Source organism: Choloepus didactylus, chromosome 2, assembly GCF_015220235.1.
Source record: "Choloepus didactylus isolate mChoDid1 chromosome 2, mChoDid1.pri, whole genome shotgun sequence".
NCBI classification, from domain to species: domain Eukaryota; kingdom Metazoa; phylum Chordata; class Mammalia; order Pilosa; family Megalonychidae; genus Choloepus; species Choloepus didactylus.
The window spans coordinates 247,955,595-247,974,147 of NC_051308.1; the positions used below are offsets into that span (position 1 = coordinate 247,955,595).

General features: G+C 58.2%; 1 protein-coding gene across 5 annotated transcripts in view; it reads right to left on the bottom strand.

The window, feature by feature from the left end:
- MORN1 (MORN repeat containing 1) overlaps positions 1-18,553 on the bottom strand; it is a 62,156-nt gene that overhangs the window by 14,269 nt on the left and 29,334 nt on the right. For 3 of the 5 annotated variants that reach the window (XM_037828821.1, XM_037828820.1, XM_037828823.1), the window contains exons 9-10: positions 16,461-16,578; positions 15,706-15,812 (exon numbers count right to left, since the gene is read on the bottom strand). In XM_037828821.1, coding sequence (XP_037684749.1) covers positions 15,706-15,812; positions 16,461-16,578 — 225 coding nt within the window. Of the gene's footprint in view, positions 1-8,605; positions 8,793-8,883; positions 9,270-15,705; positions 15,813-16,460; positions 16,579-18,553 lie in introns of those variants that run through there. The other 2 variants (XM_037828822.1, XM_037828824.1) reach the window with 2 other exon arrangements.

The following is an 18,553-nucleotide window of genomic DNA, read 5'->3' on the forward strand; positions in this document are numbered from 1 at the left end:
CTGAAGAATTTCTAAAGGTGAGTCTCCTTGTGTCAACCTGGACAAGGGAACTGGGAGTGGTGCGCCCGGCGACATTTGCCTGCTGTTGTCCACATCAGGCCCTGGGATTTCCTGGCCCTGCAGCGGGTGGCCATGGGCGGGACCCCAGCCTGGAATCCGGCCTGAGCCACCTCAAGCCTGGAGGGCGGCGAGGGCTGCGCTGACCGGGTCACTTGGCGTTTACCGAGAAGGATCCCAACTGCGGCCCTTCCCCGCTTTCCTTCCTGAAGCCTGGAAAATGGACTTGATGGACGCCGGGGTCCCCGTGTCACCGCGTCCTCTCTCTGGAAAACAAAGCTGCCCACGCGTCCCTGGGATGGGCACCCTCTCGCTGTGGCTGCTGCTCTGGGCTCTGCACGCCCCTCGCCAGGCTGGGAGCCCCCTTGGCGCGGTCGTGGGGCTGCTGCTGTTTGCAGACCTGCCTGCTGGCGCTGTGTGGTGTCGGAGTCTCGAGTGGAACGCGGAGCAAGAGTTTCTGCTGGGGAGCCTCCAGGAGTGGGGGGCTGATCTGCGGTTCCTTCGAGAGTCTGTCTCTGCATCCCTGCCCACTCTTGCCTCCAGCAGCTCCCCCAGCCAGGCTGTTTACAGGCAGCTCGGCGTGGCGAGGCGGATGGGAGGTGGGGAGCAAGAGCAGGGAGTGGGGGCTGCGGGGTGGGGAGCAGGGGTGGGGGCACAGGGGGGCACAAGAAGCTGGAGGGTGCCCTGGGCTCCACATGCACCGTTAACAGAAGGGGGGTGGTCTTCACGTGCACCCCACCCCAAAGGGCTGTCTTCTGGGTGCTGCACCCTTTAGGCTACTTGGAATGGTTTTCTAAAATCTCAGCCCCCCGTCCAGCCACTCTGATGACAGGCCTGGGGAGGGGGCCCTGTCCACGTGGTCCTGGGGCTTCTGGCTGGGCCCGGGCGGGGTGACTCAGGGGGAGGAGGCGGTGCTGCGGCCGCCCAGAGGGCCCCCCAGGGCCGCCCCCGGATGGCAGCACCCAATGCGGCTTCTCCATGGGGCGGAAACCCCTCTGGCTGGGGTTTGTGCTTTCCTCCGTAAGAACGAACTCCGTGCTCCCCGGCTTCCAGGAGAGAATGGACTCTCCGCAGCCCTCTCCACTGGAGGGACCCCCGGCCCACCCTGCGGGGCCTGTGGAGCCGCGTGGGCGTCCGAGTGGACAGGGCCACAGGGCCCCAGCTCGTCACCCAGAGGGACAGGGCCCTGGGGTCACAGCACCCGCGCTGGGCAGAGGCGGCTGGTGCAGACACACCGGAGTCGAGCGGACAAACTTTCTATGAAAAAGGAAAGGGAGTTGATTCCTGCATCGGGGCCCTGCGCACCCACCATCCTCCAGGCCGGCTCCCAGGACCTGCCTGCCTGCACCACCGCTGTGGCCCTGGGAAGACATCGGGCAGGTGACCTGGGGTCTCTGCATCTTATGACAGGGTGGGGTGGCCCAGGGACCGCAGGTATCACAGGGACAGAGCGGGGTGGCCGAGGACGCTGTGGCGCTAACCAAGGGGCAGCTTGGTGGCCCCTGGGTGGGGGGCCTGTCCTGTAGGCACCGCAGCCCCCATCCGTCTGGAGCCCGGACCCCACGGGAGCACAGCCCAGGAGGACATGGGGGGGCCTGGCCCCGGCCCTGCCCCACGCAGCCCCCATTTGCACCGGGACACATGGGGGGCGGGGGGCAGAGGAAAAAGGAGCAGCGACTCTTGATTCTTTAAAATGGCCTTGGGGCTCCAAAAGCAGGAGGAGGAGCGTGAAGTGGCCCCCAACTAAGCCGGGTGGGGGACCCCTGCCGGGGTCGCCAGAAAGGAAGCCCCCCTCCATTCCAGCAGCAAAATCCAAGGCCCTGAGTGCGGCACGCAAGCGAGGACAGGACGAAGAGCTGGCCATGTGCGCTGGTGGCAAGCCACCTCCGCCTTGCGTGGGCCCTGCCAGAGGCCACGCACACACTCACACTCACTTACACACCCACCCATGCTCACACTCGCCACACAACTCACACTCACACCCACACCCACATCTACACTCACGCTCATTTATGCATATGCACACGTGTGCTTGCACACATGCACACTCATGCTCACACACTCACACTTGCTTACACATGCACTTGCCACACATGCTCACTTACACATTCACACTCATTTATGCATATGCACTCACGCTTCCGCACATGCACACACGCTCACTTACACCCACACCCACACTCATATACATGCACACACACACTCGCTTACACCTACACACACTCACATTCATTTATACCCATCTACATTCATGCTCACACGGCCACACGCTCACTTATACACATGCACACACTCATGCTTGCTTACACCCATGTACACATGCTCGCTCATTTATACCCACACACATTCATGCTCATACCTGTGCCCACACGCTCTCTTACACCCACGTACACACACCTGCTTACACCCATGCACACATGCTCGGTACACACACACACAATACCCACACCTATGCACACGTTTGCTTACACCCATGTACACATGCTTACACCTGTGCACACATGCTCACTTACACCCATGTACACATGCTCACTTACACCCACACAACACTCACCCTCGCTTACACTTGTGCACACGCTCGCTTACACCCTCGCACACTCAGGCTTGCTTATACCTGTGCACACACTCATGCTTACATCCTTTCACAATGCCGACAGATGCACACACTTGTACCATACACATGCAGTCACACACACCCATGTGTGCACACAACACACATGCATGTGCCAACGCAGATCCCTGTACACATACACACAATCACACACACAGATGTGCACACATACATGCTTACATATTTATGTACACTCACACAAATCAGATACGCAGTCTGCAGACACACTCACATACATGCTCACACAGGCTTGTGCAACACCAGTTCACTCACACTCACAGGCTCAGAAACATACATAAGCACCCACACCCACAGCCCCATACCTGCTCCCCACCCACTCCCCCTCGGTCCGCAGGGCTCCCCCCTCCCCCTCCCCCCAAGCTCCCTGGGCCTCGCAAGCTGCGGGGTCTGCCGCGGTGACCACTCAGCATGTCCCAGCTCAGCATGTCCAGTGGCTATCTTTTTTATTTTTATTTTTGCAAACCAACATTCCCCCTTCCCCCTTCCTCCATCCTCCAGTGACCTCTGCTCTACTGTCTATGTCTGTGTATTTGCTATTTCTGGTCTTTCTTACAATTTTTGTCCTTACAAGTCTTGCTTATTCCCGAGCAGAATCTTCTCAGGGATCTTCCGTGTTGTGGCGGGTCTCGGGCTTCGTTCTTTCTCACGGCTGAATAATTCTCTGCGGTGTGCGTGCACCCCGATCCGTTTATCCGTTCCTTTGCTGATGGACCCTTGGACTGTTCCCACCTTTTGGCGATGGTGAACGATGCTGCGATGAACACTGCTGAGCAAGTATCTGTTTGAGGCCATTTCCACTCTCTCTGGGTGTACACCTAGAGGCGGGATTGCCGGATCAAATGGTCATTCGGTGTTTAACTTTCTCTGGATCCGCCATGAGCTTTCCACTGCGGCTGCACCAGTTACATCCCCCCGGCCGTGCACCAGAGTTCCGGTTTCTCTGCATCCTCCCCAGCGTTTGCTATTTTCCAATTTTTTAGTAATAGCCACCCTTGTGGGTGTAAAATAATATCTCATGGTTTTTATTTGCATTTCCCTAAAGGCTGATGATGCCGGACATCTTTTTATACACTTATGGGCCAACTGCATATGTTCTTTGGGGAAATGTCTATTCAGTTCTTTTTCCATTGGATTATTTGTCTTTTTATTGCTGCATTGTAAACGTTCTTTATATATTCTGAATATTAAACCCTTTTATACTTGGTTTGCAACAATTTTTTTCCATTCTGTTGATTCTTTTTTCACTTTCTCAATCGATAGTTTCCTTAAATGCAAAAAAGTTTTTAATTTTGATGAAATCGAATGTATCTATTGTTTCTTTAGTTGCTCATGCTTTTCGTGTCAGAGCTAAGACTCTATCGCTGAATCCCCGGTCATGGAGATTTGCTCCTATGTTACTGTTATGGTTGCTAAAATTGCCATTATGCAAAATACCAGAAACGGATTTGGTTTTATAAAGGGGATTTATTTATAAATTTATAATTTTTCTTTTTTACAAATTTACGGTCCTAAGGCCACAAAAGTGTCCAAACTAAGGCATCAATAAGAAGAACAGCCAATGGCATCCGGAACACCCCTGTCAGCTGGGAAGGCACGTGGCCAGCATCTGCTGCTCCTTTGCTCCTGGGTTGTGTTTCAAAATGGCTTTCTCCAAAATGTCTCTGGGCTACTGTCTCTCTTAGCTTCTGTCTCAGCTCCTGTCCATCCCTGCTTGTTCTCCCAGGGCGTTTCTCTCTAAGCATCTGGGGGTCCTCTCTTGGCTTCTCCAGAGCAAACTCGGGGCTTCATCTCTCAGCTTAGCATCTCCAAACTTCCTTCTGTCTGCATCTCCCAGCGTTGGGGTCTGTGTGGGCTCTCACCTCTCTTAAGTACTCCAGTGAAAAAATCAAGACCCACCCCGGATGGGCAGGGCCACATCTCCATGGAAATAATCTAATTAAAGGGTCCCACCCACCAAGATTGGATTAAAAGATCATGGCTCTTCTGGGGTCCATAACAGCTTCAAACAGGCACAGTTACTGTGCCAGTTTGGATGAATTATGTCCCCCAAAACACCATTATCCTTGATGCAATCTTGTGTGGGCAGACGTACTAGTGTTGATTAGATTGTAATTCTTTGATTATTTCCATGGAGATCTGACCCACCCAACTGTAGGTGATAACTCTGATTGGATAATGTCCATGGAGGTGTGGCCCCACCCATTCAGCGTGGGCCTTGATGGGTTCACTGGAGCACTATATAAGCTCAGACAGAAGAAGCGAGCTTGCTACAGCCAAGAAGGACACTTTGAAGAATGCACTGGAGCTGAGAGAGGAGCTGCAGCTTATAGATGGCCTTTGAAAGCAGACTTTTGCTCCAGAGAAGCTAAGAGAGGACAAACACCCCAAGAGAAACTGAGAGTGACATTTGGGAGAGAAGCTGCAGCCTAGAGAGGAACGTCCTGGGAGAAAGCCATTTTGAAACCAGAACTTGGAGCAGATGCCAGCCACGTGCCTTCCCAGCTAAGAGAGGTTTTCCGGATGCTGTTGGCCATCCTCCAGTGAAGGTACCTGATTGTTGATGACTTACCTTGGATACTTTATGGCCTTAAGACTGTAACTGTGTAACCAAATAAACCCCCTTTTATAAAAGGTGATCCATTTCTGGTATTTTGCAAAAAGGCAACATTACAAACTGAAACAGTTACCTTCTAAGAGTTTTAGAGTTTTAGCTCTTATATGTAGGTCCTTGATCCATTCTGAGTTGATTTTTGCGTATGGTGTGAGGTAGGGGTCTAACTTCACTCTTCAGTGTGTGGATTTCCAGTTTCCTCAAAACGACTGTCCTTTGCCCACTGCCTGATCTCAGCGCCCTTGTTGAAGATCAATAGCTGCGGATGTGCAGGTCTATTTCTGGGCTTTTGGTTCTGTTCCAATGGCCTGTCCACCTGTGTGCCAGTGTTTCAATCAACGTAGGCTTGTAATACTGTTTGAAATCTGGACGTGTGGGTCCTCCATCGTTGTTCTTTTCTCAGAATTGTTTTGGCTGTTCAGGGCCCCTTGCAGTTCTATACATATTTGAGAATCAGTTTTTCCTTTTCTGTAAAACATGCTGATGAAATTTTGACAGGGATTGCACTGAATTTGTAGATTGCTTTGTATAATGTTCACATCTTAACAATATTAACTCTCCTATCGACAAACATGGGAGGTTTATTTAGATCTTTAATTTCTTGCAGCAGTGTTTTTAAGTTTTTATTGTACAAGTGTTCTGTATCCTTGGTTAAGTTTATTTCTAGATATTTGATTGTTTCTTAATTTCCCCTTTGGATTGCTCGTTGCTATTGTATAGGAACCCAACTGATGTCTGTGTGTGGATCTTGTATCCTGCTACTTAGCTGAACTTGTTTATTAACTTGAATGGTTTCCTGTGGATTCCTTTCCCTGTTCCTTCCGTCACTGTCCACTGGCAGGGCAGACCCTGCCGAGCGGCCCCTTCCCTGCGCCTTAGGGAAGTGGCATCACCCAGGCCTGGGGCCGAAGGGAAGCGCCCTGGGCTGGTCGGCCTCCTGCCCTCTTCCGGGGTCTCTGCCTCACCCAAAGTGGCTCCTGGGTCACAGGGGCCCACCCTGTTCCTGCCCAGTGTGTCGGGCGGCCTCACCCCAGCACCCTGCCCATGCGCCCTGGACAGCACTGACGGAGGACAATGGCAGGGACGTGCCAAGAAAGGCCCCCGAGTGGGCGGGAACCAGGCCCAGAGGAGCAGGCGGAGGCCAGGCCATGGTGGGCGGCAGCTCTGACCGTGACAACCAAGCGCCCTGGCCGGCCGGAGCAATGCCAAGCTCCCAGGGAGCGTCAGAAGGGCTGGCACGGGGGTCCCTGGGGTGGGCTGGGCAGGACTTTGGGCTGGCACTGCCAGCAGCCTCTCACTAATCTGCCCAGTCAGGATGGAGACACGAGGCCAGTGCCGGGCTGGCCTGCTGCTCTGATGGGCCTGGGGCCACCGGGGGAGCGGGCACTCGCTGGCCACGCCATGCTCAGGGTGTCCTTGGTGCCGGGCCACAGTCAGCGCTGGGGGAGGATGGCATGTGGTTTGTGCCAGGTGCTGCCTGGGGCACAGACCCCGTCCCTCAGACGAGACGCAGGGTCTGCAGTGAGGGCCAAGGGGCAGCCTGGCAGGGGGATGGGGGACCCCGGTACTCAGCCAGGACATGGCCAGTGAGGGCCCCACGAGGGCCAGCCCAGCCCACCCCACATCAGGGCAATGCCCAAACGCCCCCCGCGTCGGACCCCTGAAGGAAAAGCCGGAGGGGGGAGGGGGCTCGTCTTTTCTTTCTAAATTTACAGGAAAGTCACAAGCACAGCACAAGGAACGTTTTTACCCGGCACCATTTGAGAAGAGGCTGCCTGACACTTTGTCCCTTGCCCCCAGATACCTGAGTGTATTTCCTACAAAGAATGTTTTCCACCTCGACTGCGGCGCGGCCTCAAGGGCAGGGGTCAGCAGGGACCCGTCACAGCAGCTCGTCCTCAGGTCCCATCCGAATTTCGAACTTCACCAGCTGTGCCAGCAGGAACCCCATCCCATTCACACATTACACTGAGCTGTGTGTTTCTTCTGCCTCCTTCCTTCCAGAACATTCTTCGGTCTCCCCCTGCCTGACATCTCGGGGCACCCAGACTGGTCGTTTGTGGGGTTCGTCCTTGTTTCCTCACTATTCCCGCTGCGCACGTGTGGCTGGAAAATAAGACCTGACACCGCATCAGCTCGTTCTGTCCTGCCCTGTGCTCACAGCGGCTGCAGCCAGACCCTGGCGGGCACCTCCACGGTTCCCCTTGTAATTAATGAGTACTTTGAGATGAGGTAAATAAGCTGTGCCTCATCGAGCTCTCCATTTTTCATTTGTTTATTTGGAACTGTACAGACTCATCCTTGATCCACTGTGTTCCGATGCATTATTGTCCTTGATTTAGATGCTCAAACTGTCCCAGTGGAGCCGCTCACATGGATGTGTCCCTCCCTTCCTGGGTCCTTCCCTTGAGCACGAGATGCTCTGGGCCCCCCTTGCACCTCCTTGCCCAGCCCTGGAACCAGCCACACCCCTGGGGACCTGGGTAGAAGCCAGACGCTCTGGGTGAGCTTGCTGCTCCTGGGGAGAGTGCACTCAGGCCCCACGGTGCTGGAAACATCTGTGTACATGCACACATGCCCTTGCACACACATGCACACGTGTGCACACCTTCACACACGCACAGCACACCTGTGCATGCATGCATACACACAAGTGCTCATGCACATGCACATTAATGCAATACACACATTCATGCAAACGCATGCAGACATGCATGCATGTGCACACACAGTACACTGGTACGTGCATGCAGACACGCAGCACACCAGCACATGAATACACGCATGCACACGTGAACATGCTCACAGGCATGCATGCACATGCTTTCACACACATGCACATGCACACATACTGCACACACCCACATGCACACAGGCACACACATGCAATGCACACACACATCGCAAATGCACACACATGCATGCACATATGTACACATCTACACCTATGCTCACTTTTATATGTCTCTATAATGCAAACCCCATGTCCGTGCTAAGCCGACAGCACCAGGTCCATTCCCAGCCCCCCTACTCCAGCCCCTCTGACCCTGAGGTCACTCCCCTGGCACAGCCCACCCCTGTCACCACCAGGCCCCAGGCATGGAGCCACCTTCCCCGCAAGGAACCCCCTGCCCGGACGCTCACTCTGCTCCTTAGCCTTGAACTGCTCAGGGGAGGGGCCGGGGGGAGCAAGGGGGGTCTCCAGAAAGAGGCGCCTTGGAGGGAACGGGGAGCCTGCAGGTTGAACTTCCACTCCCAAGAGCAGCAACGCAAAGCGGCCGCTGATAGCCGGAGGGAGGCGGGGAGGCCCCTCACCTGGAGGTTCACATTCGCCCCCTCCGCGCCGGTCTGAACCCCTCTGACCTCACCCGTGGGTTCCCATCCCCGCACAGGCTGATTTTCCACTTGCATCCACTGCTGTGGCGCTGGAAACAACACGAGATCTTTTTCTACTCCATTTTCCTCGGGCCTTTCCTCCATATGATATGATTCCTAGGAAAAAATTTTATAGCGCAAATCTCCCTTTAAAAAATGTGGGTCTTTCACGGTTGCCTCTGTTATTATCAACCATAGACAATTAATATTAAAACGTGTGATCATCCCACGAGGCAATGAAATTTCCGGAAATTCTCTGCCACTCATTCCTTCACTTTCATTGGCAAGACTGAATTAGCGACAAAGGGCACCTTGATTTTTAAAATCAGCTCACAATAACGGTTGATTCTTCATAGATCCCATCTGATGAACACTTAAGACCATTTGTCCAATGAATGAAAAAGAGAAATCACGCCGATCAATAGCAAACATTCCCTGGGAGGGTTTTTGTGTATTAACAACAACAAAAAACAGCAGTCTGAGCTTCTCACGCACTGCTGAGGCTCCTCGGGTTCCCAAATCCAGTTTCCGAGGGATGGGCTGACCCTCAGGCTTGGCCGGCGACACCCTCAGCCCCGCATTCCCAGCACCTGCCTGATGATTCAATGGGCTTAAATTACCGGGGGGAGGCAGACACCCCACTGACAACAATTAACATAAAAGGGTTCCACAGTTTAAAGCTGTGGGCGGGAATTACAAAAGGTTAAGAGACTAAATATAAAAATCTTTTTGAATATAAAATCAATGTGCTTTGTGACTAAAATCTGGGTGCTGTAATTTAACCAAAATAGAGCTTCGAATATCTGGCAATAGGCCATGTCGATGAAATCGTCTTTTCTTGTAAAGGAAATGCAAATCGTCTGTTCAGAAGTTAAAAACAATTAAACCACCGAAATATTTCATATCAACAAAATAATAAAATACTACATTTTGCAATTACATATTACTGACATTGGGCCTCTGGAAAGAGAAAGCGTTTTCTCTCTTCATTTTACTTGTTTGTATAATTGAAAACCAAGTTTTCCGAGGGTTTGTTTTCCTAATTGCCCGTCAGATCCAGGAGGAAAGATGCCCGAAAGATTCCGTTGTTCAGCCTGAGGACCCTGAGCCCCAGGGGCGGCGTGGGGGGGCGGTGCCAGGCTGTGGGGTACAGGGGCGCCCCGCTCCTGGGGTGCAGAGACAGGTGGCACAGCGAGCCCTGCTCGTCGTACCCCGCCCACCTGGGGGCCTGGAGGCACAGGTGACTGCACGGGGCCGGGTGGACCGGGAGGCAGGTGGCCCCTCACCCGTTGCCCCGAGATGCCCAAGGGCCGCCTCATGCCCAATCTCAGAAAGCCGAGCCTCGGTGGCCGGCAAAGGCACCTGGTGTTTCCTCCAGTCCAGGGAATCTGGGGGGCAGGGCGGGTGCCATGGAAGCTCCCAGAACACATTGAAACATGGACTGCTGCTGCGCCCTCACGGGGCTCTGGCCTCCCACCCCCATGGCCCCAGCCTCTCCTGGGACCCCCTCTCCAGGGCCGGAGCCCCCTGCACCTGCCTGAGGGCTTTTGAGGCCCTTTCGGGTTGACACAGCACCCAGGAGCTGTGCTCGCAGCGACAGGCAGAGCCCCCAACAACCATCCTCGTTTGCCAGGGTCCCCGGGGCCGGCGGAGCCATCACAGCCCCCCACCCAGGACCACCAGGCTGGAGCTTCCTCCAGGAGCAAACGCCGCAGGGGACCCCTCTCGGAGGTCTCCTGCTGGACACAAAGGACAGCTGGGCTGTGTCGGGGCTGCCGGGTGAGAGGTGCCGGGGAGGGACATGTGCCCGGGCCTCCCCCTGCTCTGCCCCCACCCAGGCCCGGGCAGGGGGCGGCGTGGGTCCCTGAGACACCCCGGGGAGTCTCGCTCACCCCGAGACCGGAGAAGGCCCTGCGCCAACCCCGTGACAGCGAGGGAGACCAGGGAGGGGCCAGGAGGGCGGTCGGGGCGCACACGGTGGGACCCCAGCCCCCAGGGCCGCCTTGCTGCCAGGGAGGTGGGAAGTGCCCCCACTCCCCGCTGGCCTGACAGGATCGGCACATTCACTGCCTGCCCCAATTTTTCGTTTTCTGTGTGTGATTTTTTTTTGCTTCTGTCCCTCACTGGGGTTTTAACTGCAGACACATGAATCATCGCGAGATGACAGGGTGTTTCCGGGGCCACAAGTGGGTGACCGTGCACAGAGGCAGGCACCAGCAAAGGGAGGACGGGGGGTGCTGAGGGGGGCCTGGGGGAGGGTTGGCAGGGCTGAGGGCCACGTGGGGAAGTGCAGGCCAGGGGAGGGGGCCCAGCTCCACGGCCTCCTTGCTCACAGCCCCTTCCTGAAGGCCCACCCCATGTGTTCAGCCGCGTGTCCAGCAGGGTCCCAAGAGTAGCAATGGGTCCTGGGACTTCTCATTTGGACAAGGAAACAACCAGCAGGGAGGCTGGCTGGGCCTCCCCTTCTCCTCCAGTGGCAGAACCCGGCATTAGCTGGTAAGTCGTGCATCCTGCCTCGTCACTGTGTGGCCATGTAACCAAGCTCTGGCCAGTGGGATGTTAAGTGGCCACGGTGCAGCACCTCCAGGAGGTTTCTTTAAAAGGAAGAACCCTTCTCCTCGCCCCTCGTGCTTCCTCCTTATTGCTGGCTGGAATACGGGTGAGATGGCTAGAGCTTCTGCAGCCATCTAGGACCATGAGGTGGTACATGAATGATGTCAGTAGCTGAGCAGGAGGCACAAGTGGGGTGTCCAGTGAAGTGGGTTCTTACCCCATCTGTGCTCTGAGTGCCTCTGGACTTTACGCAGAGAGAAGTAAACATGAATTGGGTGGACCCAGGGCTCTGATGGTGTTGGTTAAAAGTAGCCAAACCTCATCCTCGGCACACAGCCTTCCCAGGATGAAGTCGAATCTAGCAGGTGCTTACGTAAGCTCGGTACCAAGTCTGACTTGGCTGGCGAGAGAGGAGCAGGAAAGGGGAGCTGCCCCAGGAGAGAGCAAGGGGTCGTGGGCGGGTGTCCAACAGGCTCCCGTGACTCTGGGGGGCGGGGGTGGAAACCAGGCGTGGGGCTCTGCCTGTGAAACACACTTCCTTCGATTCACCGGCTCGGGAGACTTGACTGCAGCTTCAACCAGGAGAACTGCCCTGGCGCTTCTCTGGCTCAACTCATTCCAGGCCTTACCAGGAACTACCCTCGGACCTGAGCTCTCTGCATCGTGCCGCCACTGGGGCTCCAGCCCACTGGGGATGGTTCCCGAGGTTTCCGGTGAAGGCAGAAGGAGCCCAATGGCTGGTGCCGGCAGGCTCCGACCGCTGCCCTCACGCTCAAGGGGCATCCAGTGTGTGTCTGTCCTCGGCCCCTGCAGAGCCAGCTCCTCATGGCTGGAAGCAGCTCGACCACCCTGAGGCCCTGCAGCCCTGTCGTGGTGAAACCACCGGCTTCTAAAGGGCTCACGGGCCCTTGAGGAAGGTCCAGCAGGAGGGAGGGACCCAGGGCCAGTGGCCAGGCGAGAGCCGGTGGCCACACCAGGAATAGGCCCAATGGGGAGAGACTTCGCATTTCTCATTTGTTTATTTTTTGAGAACGCAAAAGTGAACTTTTTCAAGGAAAGGGCTCTGGCCTTCTTTTTCCCTTCACGTGTGTGGGATCTGCCTTGGGATGTCACACTTCCGTCTCTCGGGATGATGGATAAAGAAAACTCTAAATGTAAAGTTACCTAGCCCCGTGTATTCCTATATTAGGCCACCATGTTACAAATAAACATTTACAGGAGGAACTGCCTGCTTTGGGGCCCGGTGGGCCTCGTGTCCCCGGCTGTCCCCCAGCTTTGCTCTGTGGCCTGTGCTTCCAGGCCCCCCTCACAGCTAGGTGGGGCCAGGAGGGGGCTCCCAGGGCACCCAGGTCCGTGTCCCTGATGCAGGGCTCTCCCGGCGCGAGGAGGGAGAGTGGCTGCTGGCTTGTTGGGGTGTCATCACTTTGGGGTTTCTCTGGCTTGCGTCTGGGCATCAGCCTCACCACGCAGCGTGCAATCCACAGCGACTTCGTTCCTGTTTGCAGAAGGCCAATTCCTGCCTCCGTGGAGGACAGACAGACAGCCAGAAGGGGAGTGACCTAGGCACATCCAGGGCTCCAACGGTGGTGGGCTCAGGTGGTGGAGAAGGGGTGCTGGGTGGGGGGATCCCCAGGGTCACAGGCTGCAGAGATTTCGGTGGAAGGGAACTGGTGGGAAATTGGATTTTACAGATAGGTGGAATCCACAATTCGTGGGATGTGATTTGAAAGCAGGAAACTGGGCCATCTGCTTTAGTGGCATCGTGACAGGAGAAGGTGAAGTGAGAAGGTCCGCCTCGGACGGAGAAAACGGAAGCGCCTGTCACGGCCCCCCGTCTTCCGGGGACCCACCCGGCTCCGACGGGGAGGCTGCATCCCGAGACCTGAGAATGCTTTGGGGCGCCCGGATCAGGGTCCCGGGGCGGGTCTGCTCTGGGGGGTTGGTGAGGAGTCGTCGCCATGGTAACCGCTGTGCCAGAGGAGGGGGACCCAGCGCTTTCAGTGGCCCTGTGCCCAGCCCACCCCCAGGCCCCAGAACCCAGGGCCCCACTGCACTCTGACCCTGCCATGCTGGCACCATGGCTGCACGGGGGTGACGTGGGCACCATAGAGCGCCTGGGGGGCCGGCAGCCCACAGAGCCTTCCCGACCACCTCCCTGACACCCGGCTGCCTCCTCTCCCCTGACCACAGCCCTCGTGGCTAATGTGTGGATGCCCCGAGGTGACGACGGCGCCGAGTGACCGCCCAGGATGCTGGCTGCAGGGCGGGACCGTCGTGGGGCGATAACCAGGGGGCAAGGCCGGGGTCCCCGGGGCTCAGACATGCCCCTCTGGCTGGGCCCTCGCCCCGCTCCACCGACAGGCAGGCAGCGGGCCGGGTACACCCAAGCTCACCCGCGGCCGTCCAGTCGGCCTGTCCCCACCATGGCCCGAGGGAGAAGAGCCTTATTCCCACCGAGTCCCCAGTGCCTGCATCAGAGAGGAAGAGGGGTGGGGGTAGAGGCAGGGGAAGGGGCACCCACACTGCTGCACCCTGCCGGGGCCGGGACTGCCTGGGGCCCTGTGCTCCGTCCTCAGGCCTCGCACGAGCAGACGGACAGAAGGAAGCAGCCAGGGCTGAGGGTCGGGGAGCCTGGGAGACCAGGGCGGAGGATGGCAGCTCGAGGTGGGCAGACACTCTGCTGTGTGTGGGAGCCACGCGGCCAAGAGAGGGGCACTGAGGGGCCTGAGGGTCGTGGGGTGGGGCTGTCCTGAGGGAATGAGGCCCTGGCAGGAAGCTGGGCCGAGGCCCGGCTGCCACTGGCTGCTTAGGGGACCGAAGGCCTGGGAAGGCAGGAGAAGCGAGGAGACGGGGTGCTCTTGGCAGAGGTGGGGAGAGGCCTTGGGGATGGTGCCCAGGGATGTCAGGAATGGGTCCAGGTCTCTGGGGGTCTGCCCAGCACCATGGACCAGGGAGGGCACAGGAAGGCAGGGTCTAGAAGACGGGCGCATGAGGGCTGCTTCTAGCACTTTGGGGTAACACTCCCTGTGAGGGGTCCAGGGGGCTGCCCGTGGTGGGCAAGGCCTACAGGAGCTGCGGCAGAGGCCTCCCAATAACGGAGCAGGGGGCCCAGGGGGCTGGGAGGGTGTCCGCGTGCCACGGGGACTCGATGTCGGGCCCTTTGTGGGGCCCCGTGGGGAGGGTGGCGCCCCGGCTCGCAGCCCACCCACCAGGTCTGAATGTCAGTGCTGTCCCCACACTTTAGAGCTGTCCATCTGCTCCAGAACCAGGACCCTGCAAGGATGCGGTGCCCCCTCGACCCCCACCCCTTACCCCAGCTCCACTACCCCCCCCCAAGCAGTGCTCAGATCCCAAATGTCGGTGAGGGGGCTGCCTCGGCCTTGAGCCCTGGGTCTCTCCAGGAGCCAAGGGGAGCATAGAGGCCCCCAACATGAAGGGCATGGGATTGAGCCGGTGGGGAGCCCCTGAAAAGTCCCCTCGAGAACTCCCCAGGGACCCCCAAGCTCCTTTTGTGAGCCAGGAGGATGGGGCCAGCTGCCTCTCCGTGGACTGTGGTGAGGACAGACAAGCAGGACACAACCGGACCCCAGGTCCCCAGGTCCCCCCAAGCCCCCCACCAGCCTCCAGGTCGTTCCTCCTCTCCTGCCTCTGCAGGCGGCCCCGGTATTTCCAGCGCATCAGTTATAGGTGGGTTTATGCCACGGAGCACAGTAAACTGCGGCGAGTGAACTCTGATTCAACTCCCGCGCTCCGGCACTCAGCTCCCAGGAATAATTCCGGAATAACTGGGCGGCAAAGCGCAGGGTGCAGCCAAGAGAGGCAGAGCGGGGTGGGGGCTGCACCTGGGGCCGGGGGCATCTCTGCAGGGACACCACGCCGGCCACGCTCGTGGGCAGAGGTGGACGTGGCCAGCAAATGGGGCTCCACTGCCCTCAGGACCGACAGGCTCCCACGGACTGAGGGCCAAACCGGGGAGGGACGGGCAGGGGTGGGGCTGCCAGTGGGGGTGAGGATATGGGGGTCTCAGGAGGTGATCTGGGGAGTGTCCATGTCCAGGTGGGGTGGGGTGTCTGTCCCCAGCTGACCACGGCTTGGTGAGTTTGCCACCCTCCAGGCCCAGCCCTCGGCCTCACTGACCCGGAGACTCAGCCCCGAGAGGACCAGCAGAGGCTGCACCCCTGCCAGGCTCCATGTGGACGACACCCAAACCCAAGGGCGGCCGGGCCGGCCGCCTGACTCGTGGACGGCGGGGAAGGCCCGGGGAGGGACCCCAGCTGGTGGCCGAGCCGCGTGTGGGGCACAGCCTGCATGCCCCGGGCTCCCCACTGAGCGGCCCCACGTGCCCACCGCCCACCAAGCCTGCCTGGCCTTCCTGCCCCGGATCCCGTGCCCTGCAGGCTGGGTTCCTCTCCTCCCGCCCCCACACACCCCGACAGCCCTGCCATCCAGGGCCGCCGCGCTCAGGCACCCCACTCACCCAGCTGGCTGCGGGCGGCATCTGCGTCGCCTTTGGGGGGCGGTGAGTCAGCGCCAGCAACTTCCGCTGCAGCTCGGGACAGCGGGTAGGGGATGCACTCAAACCCACTGTGAAGGGAAACAGGGGCTTGGCTCTCCTGTCCGGCGACCCCAGACTGGGGGGAGCACGGTGACGAGGGAGGAGCCCGGATGGCACATCATCCTGTCACGGTCCCCTCTAAAGCCTCCCTCCCCACCAGCTCTGAACACACAGCTGAGGGTCACTCACAGGGGCTCAGACTATGACTCTCCATCCCCTCGGTGAGGGGAGGGCTCGCTTACGGGGCCATGGCCACAGCCCAGCCCCAGAGGCTCAACCTGGCCTGTGCCAGGCCCCAAGCACGGGGTGGGGTGGGGGGACCCAGGTGGGGGAGGGGCAGGAGGAGGGGGCTGGGGGCCCAGGAGGGCGAGGGGCAGTTGGTGCCGGGCTGCAGACGGGATCCCTTGGGGCCTTGGGCTGACCTGGCTCCGCCTTCCTGAAGGTCGAAGGTCAGGGCAGGAAGCCGGGGTGGGGAAGCAGGCGGACCCCCAGGCCTGCCCCAGCCATCCCCTCCACGGTGTCCTCGGTCACGGCTCTGACCGCAGTGCCTGCGACAGGGCCTTGGGGATGGGGTGGGGGCACCCCGGCCTCCAGGCAGTGACGGCTGAGGGCTGAGGAGGTGGGGGCTGCGGGGGTCCTTGTGCCCGCCCCGCCGGGGGGCACTCTCCTCCACTCACAAGGGTGTGGGGACTGGCGGCTCTCCGTTGTCCACCTTGAAAAAGCTGACCTCCGCGTAGGCTGCGAGCTGGACGTATCTGACGCCTGCCGAGACCCTCAGAATGCGGCCGCTCTCGCCTGCCCCGGGGAGAGAAAGGCTGCCGGTCAGCTGCGGGCAGCAGGACCTGCCCGGCCGTCCCCTGCTCCTCATGTGTCCTGCCTCTGGGGCTGGGGCTCAGCGTGGTGACCTGGGGCAGGGCCCGTGGCCCAGGTGAGGAGCACGGGGCTGTGGCCGGTTCCCTGGGGGGGGACCCTCACATGCCTCCCCTCAGGCCACCCTGCCGAACCCCTTGCCCCTGGGTCCAGGTGCGGGCACCTGGACACCCCGGGCCTCCACCTCCGCTCTGTCCATCACCTATGTCTCTGGAGGGTCCCTTCTCGCCGAACAGGCTCATGGCTTCACCCCCCACTGCCCACCCCTGGCCCAGCTGGTCAGGGTCTCGGGTGGCTGGTGCAGCATGGGTGTCCTGGCGGTTGGCGGTCACTGCTGCTTTTGTTACCATCCCCCTCCTCTGCCTCCCCTGAAGTACTCAGTCAGCGCCTAATCAATATTGCCAAATGGGCGTGTGGATGTCTCTGTGTCAGCCCCTCGAGGTGCAGGGCTCCTGGCCTCAGGCTGCAGGCGATGCCCACAGGAGGGGACGCCCCTGGCCCATGGGGACACTGCTCGGATGCTGGGCCCTGTGGGCGTGGGTGCAGGTGGAGAACCTGGGTGTCCGTGGACAGCCTAAAGCTAACAGCACAAGTAACGGTCATCACACTTAAATACGAGCTTCCCTGGAGCTGAGGCCAGGACAACGGTGCCCACTCCGACCACTTCTCAGCACTGTCCTGGAAGTTCTGGCCAGTGCAGCCAGGGAAGGAAAGAAATAAAGGGCACCCACAGTGGGCAGGTGGGACGCTTCAGGGCTCCCCCCACAAAGCTGTGAACAACCACCAAGAATGGGCAGAAAGATGTGGCTCAGGGCTCCAGGACTGCAGTAAGCACCGAATTAAGAAAAAGGCCACTTAAAAGCAGTCGGATCTCATGGCGCCCTGGCTGAGCCCCACATCCCGCTCGGCACAGAGTTGGCTCATGCTTCCAGGGTGGGTTCCTGTCCCAGTTCTGGAGGGAGCAGAGTGGCCCTCCTGCACATATGGGAGCACGTCTGTCTGCCCTAGTCTGTCTGTGGAGTTTGAGGGACTCGCTGACCCAGAACCTGCCCTGAGTGTGGAAGGCGGCTCATGGGCTCTCCTGCAGGACGCTGGGGGAGCGGTCCAGTGCCCAGACCGCGAGGAAGCTCTTTCTGAGGGCAGAGGGGACATCTGTATCCATCCAGATGGGGAATCCTAGGGCCACACACACATGCCCAAGACAAGAGGCACATGCAGAGCAGACCCGGAGGCCCCTGTGCTGTGGCCTGGAGCTGCTCTCTAAACTCCCTGTGTGAATAAGCCCCGAGGGAGCGTGCACAGGTCAGTCTGCAAAGACTGGGACAGGGGTTTTCTTTTATTCCTTCTTTTTACCCCTTTCATCAGCGCCTGGCATCCAAGAAAGCGCTGCTGTGACACTAGCTGGATGCCAGCTTACGGAACAGATGCTGCTGAGTCTAAATTCCAGTGACAACACAGTAAAATATCAAAGTGCTCAAGCTTCAACAAAAGATTCCAAAACATACAGAAACAGGGATCGATGGCCCGGGCAAAGGAGAAGATTAAAGATCAGAAACCATCAGTGAGGAGAACCTGACCTGGGACAGCCAAGACAAAGCCTTTTTTAAAATGGTCCTAAATGAAACTAAAAGTGGACTAAACTAAAGGAAAGCAGGAAAGGATAGATGAACACAGAGAATATAAATAGAGAGACGGGACTTACGGAAAGGAACCAAACAGCGCTGAAGACCACAGGGATGGAAATTAAAAATTCCCTAGAGAGAGTCAATGCAGATTGGAGCTGGCAGAAGAAAGAACCAGAGAATCTGAAGATAAGACCATTGAAATCATCCAGTCTGAGGAGCAGAAGGAAGAAGGAATGAAGAAAAGTAACCAGAGCCTGAGGATTCTGTGGATAGCA